At 43.9% G+C, this 17,286-nt stretch overlaps 1 protein-coding gene across 1 annotated transcript; it reads right to left on the bottom strand.

The window, feature by feature from the left end:
* Nucleotides 1-13,256: 13,256 nt before the first annotated feature.
* LOC134101817 (glutamine synthetase) lies at nt 13,257-16,726 on the bottom strand. Its single transcript, XM_062555632.1, has 7 exons — nt 16,574-16,726; nt 15,645-15,829; nt 15,352-15,513; nt 15,087-15,233; nt 14,848-14,975; nt 14,411-14,610; nt 13,257-14,293 (listed from the first exon to the last, which is right to left on the bottom strand). Exons 2-7 carry the CDS (start codon nt 15,808-15,810, stop codon nt 13,978-13,980), a joined length of 1,119 nt encoding a protein of 372 aa, XP_062411616.1. The 5' UTR covers nt 15,811-15,829; nt 16,574-16,726; the 3' UTR covers nt 13,257-13,977.
* Between the last annotated feature and the right edge of the window lie 560 nt (nt 16,727-17,286).

The raw sequence follows: 17,286 nt of genomic DNA, 5'->3' as shown, positions 1-17,286 counted from the left end.
GGAAAATTACCAGAAATCTTAGTCACTTTTAAACATGATGCTAGCAGGCGAGATGCTACTGGTCTAATCCGTTTCAATGATCTATGCTAGGCTGAAGCTAAAAGTTGTACCGCCAGACTCATAGAATGGCTGGATGGATGGGAAAAAGGTACAGTAAATATCAATTGTTTTGCTCGAGGGGAACATTTGGCTAAGTTAAAGTTAACAGTAATTCTATAGGAAGTATGATTGGGAAAATGTAAACTTCAATTTCTTGTGGTCTTTATTCCCACTAGCCAACCCACAGGCTGACTGGTGAACTGACCAGGGGTACCTCTACATTCCACAGGTCAGGTTGCTGACCTGCAAAACACATTTTAACCTCCAGAACCTTCTCTTCAGAAAAGAGAGCGTCAGGAGTCTCAAGTGACAGTGTTTTGTTGAGCTGTCCATGCCAAAACCCTCTTTGCTCATTGGTGTGAACTGACGTGTCTCTGCGTGCCATGTAGGCAGCTGTTGATTGGGTGAAGGTTGTCAGGAGAGTCACTTTTCAGGTGAGCTGACTCAGCGTGCTTTGCTGTTTGAATAGGCCTTCCCAACAAGCCTGCAGGCTCTGGAAATTACCCGATCCAGTCCCGGTGGAGCTTCGGCCCAGGTGTTCCCTTGGCTCTGGGCCCTACCAGTAAATCCCTGTCTGGTGCCACTCCGTCCCAGAGACAAGGAGCTTAAAGAAGAAGGGAGGGTGTGTTTCAAATGCAGGTGGAGGGACACAAAGGGATTTTCAGAAGACAGGTCACCTCTAACAAGATCAGTGCTCGCCTGAACTTCGTTGAACCAAAAAAAAGAAAAAAACAAAACAAGACAAAACAAAAAACAACCATTTCCATTTCCAGCAAAGTCACTCCTAATTTCCTGACAATAAACTTAACTGTTTGTCTGAAGACTGCTTAACATATGGCCGAGACAAGTATCCTCAGAAGGGTGATAAAGTTAATAAATATTTGCCTGGTCAAGAGCTGTCAGTGTCTCACAATTAGTTCCCAGTCTTGGGCTGGCACAAAGAGGCCTCACAAAGAGACATTGTCCACTTTTGGCTACTGAGAGGCTACAGAGAAGGCAGAACAATGACATGACCTCAGAGAGGCCACTAACAGCCCGGGCCTCCTGTCCACACACACACACACACACACACACACACACACACACACACACACACACACACACACACACACACACACACACACATTTATAAACATATCCATACACACAGTCACACATACACAGACATACACACACAAATTTAATACAGCAACAGCAACAACAACAACAACAGCAACAACTCACGTTTTGCAACTGATCATAATCTAAATCTGACGACAAATATTTCCATGAGCATTATCTGGCCCAATGTACAGTATATATTATTTGTCTTGGACTTTGGAGTAGCCTAATATGATTTGCCTCTGGGAATACATTTGCATCTGGTTAGTGTTCTGTATATCTTTGCATGACGTCACACACAGGTCCTAGAATACAGTCTTAAAAGGATTTGCGCTGCGGAAAACCAGCTTGGTCTGTTTTAGATTGCGATCACTGTATGTGTTCAATTTAAATAACTCAATTGGCAGATGACATGGAAATAGCGTTTGGCATTGCTATTCCTCTCCAGTTCTGGGGAAGTGGATGAAGGAATGCCTTTGTGCACAGAGGGCACCGATTGGCTCATGTTGTTTTAGGGTGCCCTGGCCATCTTCTAAAGACTTCAAGACTGCTGTGGAAAATTCCAAAGTGCAGGGATTGGAGATGCGGGGGAGGGTGAAGGTGTTTAGGGGTGTTTAAATGGGGGTTGGGGGTTAGCCACCGGACATGACAATGTTGGACACAAAATGGAAAACTACCGGACTTGAGTGTTGTCCATCTGTGTAAAGGCAAAACATGGGGAACTAACCATGTTAACATGTTTTGTGGGGATTACAGCCATACAAAAGTCACACACCAGTAAAGCCAAACAATTGATGAAGTAGCAAATATGAAAAAAAGTACAAATTTTAAAAAATTCACAGACTGATTTACACAGCGCCCCTTGACCATACATTACAGAACATGCAGTATTTACTCACTCACACATATGATTTCATTCATTCTTATTCATTCATTCATCCATAACATTGTTACATAACAGTGGTTACAAAACCATGTGCACAAAAGGCATGACATGTAATATACTAAACATGGTCTTCTGTGGTGATTTCATTCAGGCTAGTGACTGTTTGAAGCACGAAAGGTTCCCCCCAATGAAAGGTTTTCTGGTTTGAGGTCAATATTCCAATACAGTGGCATTGGGAGAGCACTTTCACAAGCACCGCATTTAGCAAACACATCTATCAGCCAGTCAGCTGGAACGCAAGGTTGTTCACTGTATAGAAATGGCATTCATGGCTATGAAATGAGGTCATCACATGGCTAGGGGTAGCAACAGTATGTTGTGCATTTACAGTTAAGCACGTGCAGACACTGATTAGTGGATTGTACACTATAACCTACATTTTTTGTATGCATTTTAGTAGGCTACCTCTAGGAGAAGGTTCAGAAACCACTGAAGAGATTAGTTTGAAAAATATGTAACACAAAAAGAAATGCAAATGCAAATGCATGTTATCTATGCTACCACAATGAGGCACCGTATGGCAAGTTTATTTATATCTGGTGCTTGTGTGTATGTCCCACCTATCTTTAGACTAGGTGCAGGACAAAGTATGCTGTACGGTTAAACAATAGAGAATGTTGGCACACCCGAGTAGCTCCCAAAATATAATTAAAAGAAAAAGATAAAGTAACGTTTGAGCATGACAGGGTCTTCTTTCCTTTTCCTTTATTTTTGCCTGAAGAAAACCCTGTCTGCTTGAAATGTTGCTTTTTCTTTCAATTAGATTTTTAGATCAACAAAAAGCAACATTTCATGCAGACATTCTCTTTTGTTTTAAGTTTATTTATGAAGACCGAACACAGTTAATACACAGAGACAATTCAACTTGCTTTACTTAAATTCAAGCAAAAATCACAGTAAAGAAAGCAAAATATGCACAATTAAATAGTGAAGAGACCACACATTAGATTAAAAAAAGCATAGAATAAAATTAACCCAGTTAAATACATTACTAATGTAAACATTGTAAAATGTTTTTTGACTATGGCACCACAGCAACCACTGTTTATAGGTAAATGCAGACTATTGATTATACTGGAAGCAAATAAATTAGGACTGCAGAAATGAAACAGGATTTTGCAGGATTCTCTGCTTATGGAACTGCAGTGTTATTTCCCCAGTTTGGCCCAGTTCCTCCAGAACACAGAGTTTACACACACACAAACACACACACACACACACTGTGCTCAGCATACAGTATGTGCAGTTAGAAACCTTTGCCCTGATTTACTGTGGAACGTGACACCATGTTGGAGATCTTAAAAACAGGAAAAGAGCAAAGACCCCCCCGTCCCCCCCCCCCCCACCCTTCCACGCAGGGTTCTCACTCAGCCCATTGCAAAACAGAAAGGGTAGGATAGACTGATAGACCCCCCCCACCACCCCCCAAAAAACCTGGATGCTCTCTATAGGGGATTCAGGTGGGATCTGTCCAGCTGTTTACAATCATAACTCTGTCAGTGTGAGAGACTTCAAAAGGGATCGCTGCAAAGGTCTTCCCCACAACTCTCTCTTTTCAGCGTGACTCACTTCTTACAGTTTGACATCTGCCAATCTACAGACAGCAAACGTCTCTCAGGTCAGGTGGTTAGAGTCAGGGCTGTATATTATTCATTAACCCTTGTGGAGCACAGGCCATCTGCATCTGTGTCTGTCAGTCCGGAGCTGTAGGCTCTTCACAATAGCAGTTTGCAGTGTAGCAAAACATGACAAGAGGACATTTTTGGTGGGGGACATATTTGAAGGGGTCTACATAAGGGTGACATGTAACCGTCGTAAGAATGACATGACACATGTCACGCACATTAATGAAACATTATCGATGTTAATGACTGTTGTCATAATGTGTCATTCGGTTCTTGGAATTATTTTGACAGGAGTTTTTGACATTGGCAGGTTTTTGACATTCCAAAAACCGAACGACACATTATGATGTGTCATTAATGTGCTTGACATGTGTCATGTCATTCTTATGACGGTTACATGATGTCACCCTATATCTAGACCCCTTCAAATAAAGCGTTACCCATTTTTCTTATATAGTATATACTCTTTTGATCCCTGCATTTATCCCATCCATGAATTAGTGAAACACACACAGCACACAGTGAGGTGAAGCACACACTAACCCAGAGCAGTGAATTTCCTACTGGTTCCTACTGGTGGGGAACGAACTGGGAACTCTTCGGTTACCAGCCCAAAGCCTTAATCAGTAGGCCACGGCTGCCCCATTTTCACTTATACGATAGCATACACACTTCACAATCACATCATATAGCTTCTGCGGGGGTAGTAGGTCTCCTTGACCTTGCTGCTGTAATCTTACATCAGGTAAGGACTGTGATAAACATACAGGGCGGCAGGTGAGAGCCTCCCTCACCTGAGGTTTTTACAGTCAGGCTGAGGTGAGGGTCACAGAGTTCAGTGATGACTTTTCCACATGGTTCTGTGTGCATTTTGTTTGTCTGCATACCTACTGTACAATACCAACCTACACCACAGTTTGATGTCTTCCTCCCTCCATCTCTTACAGTAATTTCCTGTTTATTAGCCGCATTGTGTATAAGCCGCAGGACAAGATAAAAGAAACAAAACCGTATCAATTCCATATAATGTGCTCCCGTGTATTAACCACATAGCTGAAGAAATGTAGCTAAATCAATATATAAGCCATGGCTAATAGTTGGGAAATTACGTATCGACAGTGAAACATTTTGGGTAAAATCACTGAAAAATAAGGACTGTAGGTATGCAAACAAAACGATGGTGGTGGTGTGTTTTCTGGTGAACATCTGAACCGGCTCTTTTAACCCTTCCGAGCCTGACCTTTGACCCGTGATGTAAGCACTTCTCCCTGCGCAGTGTGTGTGTGCACCTAAAGAGGCGACCCCGTGCAGAGAGCGTGAAAGCTTCTTAGCAGAGCTGAGGCCTCTCAAGGACACGCCTGGCCAACTCACAAGGGCAGCCGCTGGACGAGGTCATCAAATGTAAAGTTGATACGATGCTGATAACATGTGTTTATTGAACATTTCACACACACTGGGACCTTACGTCATTAACTCCACCCACCAGCAAACATAGACACACACGTGCGCGCGCGCACACACACACACACACACACACACACACACACACACACACACACACACACACACACACACACACACACACACACACACACACACACTAACACTCACTTGGTCAGCTTTGTCCCCCTGCAACAACCTTTTCCCAGGTCTCAGGAAATACTGGCATGGATCCCAAATGTGTCAATCAGAAGTTGTTGATGTTGTTAGTCCAACAGTCTGGAAAGGTACAATTGGGATCAACAGGTTCAGGAGTTCTGTGTCAATCATTTAAGCAACTACTGTTTGTGACATGTCAAGTATGTCAGACTTTTAACCTGCTAATAACAAAATCAGGAATCAGGAGAAGTATTCCTTTTTTAGACTATGTTTTCTTTCTGAGGAAAGCTCCTAGGCAAATCCACTGTCAAACATGCTTTTGAAGAAGGAAGATACAGTATGTGGCTTTAGTGGGAAAAGTAATGAAAGTATATTTCAAATTCAATTCAAATTCAATTCAAATTTGATCTCATGCACTCTTAAAATAAACTGAAAAAGTTTTTCCAATAATACCTGCTTTTATTTTCCAAAATCGCTGAACTGCACCAGGCTTTAATTCCTTTCACACAAATCTTTCCCTCTGCAAATATCGGAAATGTTATTGAATTCATTATTTCATACACACTGAATGCCTACTCATATTACTAAGCTATCCAACGATAGGCTTCAATTACAGATCATTCATTTAGTGTTCAGATGTTGTTCATTGAGTGTTCATAACGATCCAAACAGGGAGAGCCGGGACGGATGAAACTATAATTTCCAAAGATATCGTACCACACTGTAAGCTAATACTTTGTCACTAGCAACCTACAGTACATCTGTCCTCTGTCAAATACAGTTGCATTTTAAGCCCTGAGCTTAGGTGTTCAGAAATGATTTAAGCAAAAGTAGGACATGCATAATGTTTCATTTGTCCCTCCTGGTCAAGATGAATGAAAATGAGGGATAAATAAAACATAGTTTCTCGTGAATTTTGTCGGCAAATTTTACACATTTCAAACCATACTTCAGTTCTTTGTCACCATGGTGAAACACGTTTAGAAAAAAAAAATCTTACCATTGGTCTATCCTTGTCATGACAAGATAAAATATTTTATCTAATGTGCAAATTTGGAACAAAATGAGTTTGAGTCCTTCAGGAAAATGTTCATTAGATAGAATAGATCACTTAGATAGAATTTAGTTGCATACAATACATTCTCCAGTTAATCAGCACATTTAGGACATACTGAGGTGCAATAAAAAATATTATCATTATGAGTACACATTTTACACCATGCCCGCCCTTTTCTTTAGTATACATATTTCCCACAAAGTTAGTCACTACATTGTACTGCACTACATTATAAAGGGTATACAGTGACATTTACATTGCATCAAATGTATTTCTTCAACAACAGACACTTTCCTCCAAGTTGCAACATGCATTTTCATCAGTAGCCTTAGTATGTCTTGTGTGGGTATCAAAGATGCTTAATCATCACTTGAAACACAGCAGCTACAGTATGTAACAGTCCTTGTACTCTGTTAAGTTGAAGACTGCCAATTGTTGCCAAATGCTGATGTTATGGTGGTAGTGCTGGCATGCCATGCCACTGAAAAGGGGACAACAAATAAAGGTATCATCAGTTACCACTCACAACAGTCTATGTTGCCAAGCGCTCCAGATACGTTTTACCAAAGCAAAAACAATCTGTAACTGGTAGACCTGATGAGGGCTCAGAGCTTAACAATAACAAGTTATGCTGGTGTACTATACAAGTTTGGTCATGCAGACAAAAACAGCTTACTTTCAACTTTCACCTAAAAAATATGTTGGTTTGTTTGTGTGTTTGTGTGTTTGTGTGTTTGTGTGTTTGTGTGTGTTTGTGTGTGTGTGTGTGTGTGTGTGTGTGTGTGTGTGTGTGCATGCAAACTTCTCCCTGTGTGTGCATACTGTATGTACAGTATGCTCAGTGACAAAACTAGTTCCAAGGTCTTTCTATTTCTTCCGTTTCTTTTCATGTATTCTATTATTGCTTGTCGTCAGCAACCCAGTGCTCCAAACCAGCTGACCTCCTGATCCCTGTCTTCCTCCCCATATCTTTAAACAATTCCACCTAGTAATCCAGTTGCTTTATAGTGCCATATAAAAGATATTGTGGCACTAAGAGGAGCAATGCATGACGCTATCATTCCCAATAAATTTCAAAGACATCAAAAAGTGCAGCAAGTGGAGTTCCTTTCTTACTATAAGCCTGTGTTCTTTGTTGTAGTACTGGCAGGCCATGCCCTAACGCTCCAGACGTAATCTGAGACACCAAGACTCACGCTCACACACAAACACGCACACAATCTGTCTGTTTACAAGGGCTGGAACAGGCCGTTCCTTTTAGGGACGTGGCTTGGGGCCCAATCCATTGTAGCCAAGTGCAGGCCTCTAGGATGCCGGTGCAAAGGCGTGTTTTGTTGTGTTGTATTGCGCTGCGCTGTGCTGTGCTGTGTCATAACCTGCTCTCCTTATCCATCCCCACGCCTGGACTGCTCTCTCTCTCTCTCTCTCTCTAGGTCTCTCTCTCTCGCTCTTTCTCTTTCCCCCAGCAGCCCCTGTGCTTTCTCAGCTGCTGTCCCAGGCCAGTCATGGATGTTTTCACGGAAACCAAGTCCCGCTTGGGTTGCGCACGCACGTGGCCTTCACAGGATCCCCGCCATGGCTCCTGCATGTGGGCCGAGAAGGAAGAGAGGATCTAAACACTCACAAAGCCTCCCTGTTCCCTTAACCAATCAGCATGCTCTCTGTACTTGATTGGATAACAGGACACCATAGGCAGGCGAAGGCCCTTCATTTGTATAGAGAAGCCATAAGGATCCAATGTAGATTAAACAGATCTTATTTCAATGTCTCTTGCTCTCTCTCTCTTTCCCTCTCTCTCTATTTTTTTTCTTTCTGCTCTTTGCGTGTCTGCAGAGTGTAATTGAATTTCTAGCGCAGTCGTGGGAACCCTAAGACATGGGTCGCCAGCAGGCATTTTGTAGCTGTTTCCTCTTTATTTTCTCCTCCGAATTGATTGCGCTCAAATGCTTGATCTGGCTCAATCTGTTTTCAGCAATCACTGTCCTCTTCTGCGTATTTTTTTCCCCTCTTTTCACTTTATTCTCAGAATAAAGCCGAGAGCTGATGATCAGGGCCCTTCGGCTTTATGTGTAGGGGAATGCAGGCATGACCTCGATTGGTTACATAACCACACACACCCCTTCCCCCTTCTTCGGCACAACACACACATTGTCTGGGCTTACCCTGGCTGCCATGGAAACGCGGCACCCCTGTCTCCGCCTAACACACCATCTCCCCCCACCCCCCCTCCCCTCTTCAGCTTAGTAGTATTTCCTCACGCCCACCTCCCCTCTCTCTTTGATCCTCAAGTCTCTCCCCTCTCCCGTTTTTCACACCCTTCCGCCTGGTGCTCCACCTTCACAAAGATTGGGGCAGATTCTACGGGGAGCGAGTTTGGTGTCTGCATGCTTCCATGCTATTGTTTACGTGCGTGCAGGCTGAGAATCTGCAGCAGCCACAGACCGTCGCACTTGCTGTAGAGAGAAAGGGGAATGCGCTTGGGTGCGGGGGCACGTTCCTCGCAGCGCTGGCGATGCGTGTGATGTGCACATGACTTGGCCAGAGCAGGCTCCTCCGCCGTGACTAACGTGCCAAGAGGAGATCTCTGGCTCTGGCTCCCGCTTCTCAGACGCGAGGAGAGAACGACGACGGTGGCGAGGAGGGAACATGGCTCCTAATGTCTGTCACATGGCAGCCGCTCTGCTAATCACCGGCTCCGTAATGCACAGCCACCGTGTGCCCATTACAACGACGGAGAGGAGGGGTGGAGGAGGAGGGGGGGTAGTAGGAGGACGGGGTGGGTGTCTGTCCAGGCTGAGCTGTGTTGCTGCTTCTTTCCAGCAACATATGGCACAGCTCTTTGCTCCCCGGCTCAGGCAGTCTGCCTCCTGCACCCGTCCACGGATATTCCAAAGCAGAGTCCAGAGGGCAGGCAGGGAGAGAGAGAGAGAGATAGAGGGAGAGAGAGAGAGAGAGAGGGAAGGAGGGAGGGAGGGCGGATGAGGGAACAGAAGTGGGTCAGTGGCTGAGATTTGAATCTTAATGAGGGGAATGCACGACCATAAAACTCACCTCTACTTCACCGTATGGTGGTTACAAGGGAAGGGGAAGCCCTTCATGAGGAAAGGCTTTTTGCTGTGCGTGAACAGGTACTGGACGATGTTGGTGGTGGTGGTGATGTGAGGGGGCCGACGGTGGTGGTGGCGGTGATGGAGGGGCCGACAGTGGTGGTGGTGGTGGTGGTGATGTAGGGCCTCTGGCTGTTCACACACCATTGGGCATATGCCTTGGCCGTGTGTAAATCACAGCACTAACAGGGGCCGTTACGTAACGGGCAGCGAGCGCAAGGAGAAGAGCCCATGCATTGACCCCGGCTGCACGCGGCGTTTGTGCTTGCGTGAAGAAGGGATGGAGAGACGCGGATGGGGAGCGGGGAGGTGGGGCGCGGACCCACAGAGGGAGGAGGGAGGAGGGAGGAGGGAGATGGGGAGGTTATATAAGGTGAAACAAGCCGGATCCGGTTTGAGGGAGTTCTCATGAATGAAATGATCAGTGGTGCCACTGGCGTGTGAATTCACATCCTTAAGCCTGCATCTCCCCCCTCCTCTTCTTCTCTTTTTCTCTCTTTTGCTCTCTTTTCCTCGCTCCCTCGATCCACCCCCCCCCCCCATCTTTTTTAAAAGTCTTCTTTTCTCTTCTCCAAATGATGCGCTGTTTTGCTGCATGATGCGACTCCTAAGTGTGGGCACTCGACATTTTCACGAGTTCTCCCACAGACAAGCCTCTCTGTCTCTGTCCAATTTGATCTCATCAGGGTGCTTTCCTCCCCTCTCTCTCTCTCTCTCAGCCTTGTGCCTCACGTGCCGTACGTACCCGCTGCCCTCACTTCTACACAAACATTTACAGGGAATTTTCCAGTCATCTTCCAGGGCCTGTGTTTCCCCGCAATCAACATGGCTGCTATACTGTAAGCAGCAATTGGTTTTGTTTTGTTTGTTTTTTTTTTGGTTAGTGGTGCATTGCTGGGGCTTGCCTTTCTCTGCAACTACAAATCCCTGGCCTTTATTGTTTTTTACAAGTGTGCGTGGCCACCGAGTCTTAAGTGGCCTACAGCTGTCTGGTGCTTTTGTTGTGTCAAAGGCAGTTATTCCATGTGGTCCTGTTTGCGGGACACCATGTGTCTGTTCTGAGGGCTTTGCTTTGGAATGGATGTATCTCTCTCTCTTCTCTTGGAAGCTGTTTATTTGGACAGCCTGTGAGTTGCACGCACTGTTATCACTGTTCTTCCAACCCAGCTACACAACCTCAACCCTCAACAAGTGTAAACAAAGACCTGTTTACCCAAACTCAAAACACCAGGGCCTTTCTGGTTTCAGGCAGGGGGCCATATGTGCTGAGTTAGGGTGGAAGGCTAATTTTAGCTGCTGGTACAGGTTGGCTAAGGGGGCAGCTGCTCACGCAACACCAGCACTGTTTGCCCAGAGTATCAGTCTTGCCAGGTCGTTCCCCTGTCCACACATTCCGCTGGTGACCCCCCCCTCCACCTACGCTGCACGTGAAGGTATGCTATATACAGCATCAAGAGAGGAGCTCGGCAACTACCTCTGACCCTGATATTGTTCAGCAGATTCCATGGATGTCATTTAGTTTGTGCTATCTGTGAATGACAATATGATGTATTGAATGTAGGAGCAGAGATGCATATACTGTACGTACTGTACAGTAGCACATTAGTGAAACAACCGGGCATCTTTTGTGAAAACTATACACCATGTCTTTGATGTAAAACATCAATGCGCAACAAGTATCTGAACAACAGAATTGTGTAAACTCATTTTCATTTATGCCTTGAAATAATCTACGTAATCCTAGAATAATCTGTCATTGCAAATCCAACAGGACTTTCATGTGGCTATTCTGCAAGACACTGTTTTTTTCAATGGTTAAAGTAAACAGAGTCCTCAAATATTTGACTGAGTGGTCAGCCTCTTTTCCGTGATCGAGTACAAACTGGCACTTGAACCCGATGACAGGTAGGACAACCCTGTCCCAAAAGCTGGGTACAGAGGTTACATTTGTTTTTCTGATGACTGGCAAAAATCCTGCTAGTTCACGGCAAGGATATCCTGTGTATAGCACAGCCTGTGGCATAGCACTGACCGACGCAAGGCGGAGATGTTCCTTCCCACTTCAGACTTGGGAAATATGGGTGAAAGGTACAAAAACAAAACCAGCCGGCAACTTTTCTCCCCTCCCCAAGGAACTAACTGAGCAGGTCATGGAACATAACAAATTGTTATAGCTTTGTGTGAGTGTAGACACAGAGAGAGAGAGAGAGAGAGAGAGAGAGAGAAAGAGAAAGAGAAAGAGAGAGAAAAGTATTTAATATTTGCAACTAACTCTTCAAAGAGGATTTGAAGACAAATGAAAGCTTACGTCTTTAGCATGATGTGACGTTAGTATTAAACGAACAGACAGCAAATGCGATATTTAGGGCTGTCCATTCCAAGAACATTACGCAAGCCTTAAAATAACAGTTTGAAGAAATCAGACCATGTTTATGCTGAGCTTTTCTCTGTACTGTAAAATGCATCGGTGTATGCTATAAGGTCTTCTATAATATATAATAGTTTAGCCTCTCAAACCACCAAAGATGCATTTACAGACATATCCATTGGGTTTTGTTTTGGGGGGGATAAAATGCAGACATGGTTAATGATACATGTGTACTTACTCTCAGCAGGCAACCAAGTGCTCCCCACTAGTGTACTGTATTTCTCCTGTGAATAAAAGAACACAATGTTCTCTGAGAGGATAGTCTTAACACCCCATCTGTCTGCTTAGTTGTACACTGACTGTCCTTAGTCTGATAATGTAAAGCCGGGAACTAGATTAGTAACAGATCAATGATACTTCAGCAAGATGACCTACATTAGAGTGAGCATTTAATGCAGTGTATGCAGATGTTCCAGACACTATTTACAGCTGCTAACTATTTGTCAAAGGTAGTCCAAGAGTTTTCATGAATGATTAGTACTTTGCATATTATTTAGATATACAAAATGCTACAAGTATGTTCTTGATGAAGATGAAAAGGTCACCAAGTTGAATGCCAGTTTATGAACCATGACCATGAGATATATAGAGATTCTAAATGCGATAATTCTGCATAATCTCGCGATAATGCGAGATTCTAAAATGCGATAATCTTGCCTTTTTATGCCTCCGAGTAGCCTCATTAAGATAGCAGAACGTAACACATAACCACAGGCCATAGATAAACTCTTTTATATACTGCATCTGTGTCTGTTAAGGAAAATATCTGTAGGCCCAGTCACAAATAAATATTCCCAATTCTCAGCCTACAAAAAAACACCAATCCTCAAATCACCAACCGATTTTTCTTTTGGTGCACCTCTCCGATCACATATTTGTACTACTAGTTTGTTAAAGTGACCGGCCTAATGTGTGCCATTTAAAGACAAAGTATTCTGTGTTCTCCCGATTCTGAGGTTTGAGCACGTGAAAATGTTGCCAGTGTTTGAACTCGCTGTTCTCAGCCAACAATTACCCTAATCTAATTCAGTCTCGTGACATTCACCTAACAATGAACCAGCCACAGCAGTGGTCAGTTTTGGCTGGCTGAATCGAAGCTGGAGACATTTAATCAGCTACTAGTAGCCGATTGCAACTTATATTTTCTACTGAATAGCCTATGTGAGGAGCTCAAAGAAATCTGTTCACGGACCTTGTGCACAATGGTCAGTCGGGCAAGGAGAATTTAGATGATGTAGGGGGTTGTTCCAAGTAATTTAAGGGCATATTCCCAAAGAACAATCCAGAGACGGTATTAAGGTAAAATTAGTGTGTGTTCATTTTTAATATCACGATAAGAAACAAGTTCATCCATTTGGAGAAGTTAAAACTGTAGCCACAACTGGCCTTTAACAATACAAATAAAAACCCTTCATCTAAGAGAACAAGAGGAAAGGCAGACACAGGGACCTGTCCATGCGTACAAAAACAACACTCAATGCATGTTGGACCCCACATAGAATAGTACCGCACGTCAAGAATCAAGACTTTTTGATCCAAGATGAACCACAAGATATCAGCACGCGTTTTAAAAAGGAACAGATCAACAGATCTGGTTTAGTTAAAACTATGTTAGAAAGACATTACATGCTAATTCACAGAAGTTTAGAAATGTCAGACACTTTTACATTTCATGATCTACACAAGGGGAATCCAACCAAGTGTAGAGAAGTTAGGTCCATAGCAACAATTTTAAAACAGGACAGTAATGGCAGTGAACAGGCTAAAAAAATATGGGTGAATATGACCCAATGTGCACATTTGAATGAAATTCGCACACCTCTTCTGACAAAAACAAAAATCCATCTAGGTTATACCTTGTATTGGATTGACCAGTCAACATGAATACAAGGTTTTTTTCTCAATAAGACCACAGACAGTACAGTACTAAAAACACCTCCAGACCACTACAGCTGCTCGGAGCTGCCAAGAGAAACAGGAGGGTGAGGGTGGATTAGCAGGTCGGACCCAACAGTTCACTTGTACTCGGTCGGCTCATCTCCCTCTTCACTGAGTAAACATGTGCGGATCAGTGCCTCGGTGACGGCGTAGGGGTCGCAGTTGGCCGAAGGGCGGCGGTCTTCAAAGTAGCCCTTCTTCTCCTGGCCGACTGTGCGCGGGATGCGGATGCTGGCGCCGCGGTTGGCCACGCCGGCGGAGAACTCGTGGATGTTGGAGGTCTCGTGGTAGCCGGTCAGGCGCCTGGCGTTGTCCAGGCCCCCCTTGGGGTCGTAGGCGCGGATGTGGTAGTTGTGCCTTCTGCCGAGCTTCTCGATAGACTCCTCGATAAATCTGCAGGCAGAGAGAGAAGCAATCCCAAATTAAAAATGGAGAAAATGAACCAACATGGCATTCACATCAAACCGTATTGCACAATTCCGGGGGAAGCTATGCTGAACAGTAATTTACCTTAATCCACCATCTTCACGCATCTCCTTGGTGCTGAAGTTGGTGTGACAGCCAGCACCATTCCAGTTTCCAGGGATGGGCTTGGGGTCGAACGAGGCCACCACCCCGAAGTCTTCACACACCCTGTGCAGGATGAAGCGAGCGGCCCATAAGTGGTCACCCATGTTAATGCCCTCGCAAGGCCCCACCTGGAACTCCCACTGTGGACCAAGAGAGAAACCACCATTAATGCAATGTGCAAACAGCCATTTGTATTCTTGAGCAAACTGCCATTTAGATCACATAGCTAATACCCTCCAATTGAACAAAAAAATACATTTAAAAACAATTATATATATAGAAATAACTCATTGTATAAATCAAATAATTTCCATTACACAGTTAAAAGTGGTTTCCTTTGTTAATGTAGTCAAGCTGTAGCATAAATGAGGACATACCTGAGCAGGCATCACTTCCGCATTGGTGCCACAGATCTCTACGCCAGCATAGAGGCAGGCCCTGTAGTGGGCCTCCACAATGTCCCGACCGTATGCCTTGTCAGCTCCGACACCACAGTAGTACGGGCCTGATGGAAAAACTCAGACTTAGAACTACAGGGCCAGCAGAGAGCACAGTGAACCACTCGTCTCTGGTTGCAGCCCGGGCTACACAGAGCCAGCTCATTTGCACCGCTCACCTTGGGGACCAGGAAAACCATTGGATGGCCAGCCAAAGGGATGCCCATCCGTCCCCAAGATAGTATACTCTTGTTCCATGCCGAACCACGGGACCTGGTTGCGTACCATCTCCATGACCTTGTTACAAGAGAGCCGCAGGTTTGTTTCTGTTGGGGACAAAAATAAATAAATTAACAAATTGTTACAGTGGTAGTCAACAGCTTTTCATACTACAGTCAACTCATTAAGATAAATAAAATAAATAGACCAGTCCAGAATTCTCACCGGCAGGCTTGCGGTTGTACTTCATAACTTCACAAAGGACCAGTTTGTTGGGGTCCTTCCTGAAAGGATCTCTAAACATGGCTGATGGGATCAGGTACATGTCGCTATTGGAGCCTTCAGACTGATAAGTGCTAGAGCCATCAAAATTCCATTCAGGGAGATCTAAAGAAAACAAGAGAATTGTCGTTGCTTAGACACTGCCTTCATAATCCACCATGCTGCTGCAGTAGGATGATCTTGCCAAGAACAAACATCTGACTTATAGCTATGTATTTACACAGGTGGACACCAACCTTCAATGCTTTTAGGTTCAGAATCCAGGGTTCTGGTTTTGCAACGCAAGCCCTCTCCAGTTCCATCAATCCAGATGTACATAGCTTGAACCTTGTCTCCCTGAGGAAGCTCCAAATATTGCTGTTTAACAGCTTTACTCAACTTGGCACTCGAAGAAGTGGCCATCTTGCTTGCTATAGTGTACCTAAAAAGAAAACAAACAAAAATACCCCAATACGTTAACGCGTTAGTCTTGAGCGCAAGAAAAAAAAACACCATAAAGATGCGCATTCGAGTTCATTACTGACCGATTCTAACGAAACGATTAATAATATAATAATAACATATACATTTTTAAAAATCACACACGAGTAGGGATCACATTTTCGAGTGTTAAAAAAAGTGTTGAGAGGGGGCAGTGGGGGAGGGTGGCGAAGAATCACGTTATGCAATACCGAGGCAAGAACAATAGTTAGCCAGCGTTGCCATCTCTTCAAGGCGCACATCGAAATGATGCGAATGCACTCATGACAACTAAGAGCAAATAACAATGCTGGACTAACATCACTTCATAACCACAGATTGTCCATCTCGTGATTTTTCTCTTAAAAAAACAACCACTTCAGTAGCCTTTATTATGGCTACATGCTGACCACAGAGCACTTCCGAATTGAGCGCGTGGTCATGGTTACTATGTAGCGATTGCCAGCTGGTAAACTAAAATAAACCATGTCACCAGAACCAATATCCCTTTCTCAAACAATTAGGTTAAATGCTAAATATTTTAAAAATAGTCGTAGCTACTTAGAAATAGATAACAAAAAAATATGCATCCTGATAAAAACATCAAACAAACCGACTGCTAGACTTGAAACAGCCATGACATCACCTGTTAACAGCTGCAACATCATGACACAAAATAAAGCATATAAATTCTGCCATACATTACCTTCAAAAATGAGGAAAATAGGACAATAAAACTGGTACTGTCTCCAGTGGGTAAATTGGGTAGACCCTGCTTGTTTGTCTCTCATTCTTTCTCCGCTTGCCTCATGCAGTCGAACTTTTAAAGTGCATTGTAGGATCTCTCCGCCTCTGATTGGCTACTCAGAAACGTGATCTCTTCATGGTCTGGAGATGGAAAGCGCATGGGCTGAAATCATTGGATACACCCAAAAAATAAGAGGTCGTTCCACCAGTGCAGTTAGTCTCCAAAAAAGCTACAAGTAAGGATTAACAATGGGTATAACAACAGATTTAACTACATTTTAACTATATTTCTCCTTTTAAGATCGTCGTTCGTCTGGGAATATATTATAAAGCGTCACCAGGATAAACGTAAACTACTGATGTAATTTCCCCATTTATTTACAATACATTTGGTTGTTGCCTACAGACTAAGATCACTGTACGCCACCCCGCGGTGGCATTAAGAAGTGCAGACAAAGACGACAAGGTTTCTTCCCTTGCGTGCGGATTAAGTTCTTGTTTAGAGAGGGATATGCGCCTCTCATTCTTGGAGTTGATGCAGTACTGAACAACTTTGTAGGCACGCCACATTTTCACATGCTCTCATATAAATAATCATAGGCTTTAGGAATTTTAACAAGCCTATGGAAATGACACTACATAGGTTAGAGAAATAGGAAGATAACATGCATA

This window comes from Sardina pilchardus, chromosome 15, assembly GCF_963854185.1.
Source record: "Sardina pilchardus chromosome 15, fSarPil1.1, whole genome shotgun sequence".
Classification (NCBI taxonomy): Eukaryota; Metazoa; Chordata; class Actinopteri; order Clupeiformes; family Clupeidae; genus Sardina; species Sardina pilchardus.
This window is presented reverse-complemented; position numbering and strand designations above follow the sequence as displayed.

Bases quoted from the DNA above. Each gene is read 5' to 3' on its own strand.
- LOC134101817 (XM_062555632.1), bottom strand. From the start codon at position 15,810: ATGGCCACTTCTTCGAGTGCCAAGTTGAGTAAAGCTGTTAAACAGCAA. The intron at 15,234-15,351 runs GTGAGAATTCTG...TGTCCCCAACAG, and splicing joins GTACAACCGCAAGCCTGCCG to AAACAAACCTGCGGCTCTCT. The intron at 14,976-15,086 runs GTGAGCGGTGCA...TTTTTCCATCAG, and splicing joins TGGTTTTCCTGGTCCCCAAG to GCCCGTACTACTGTGGTGTC.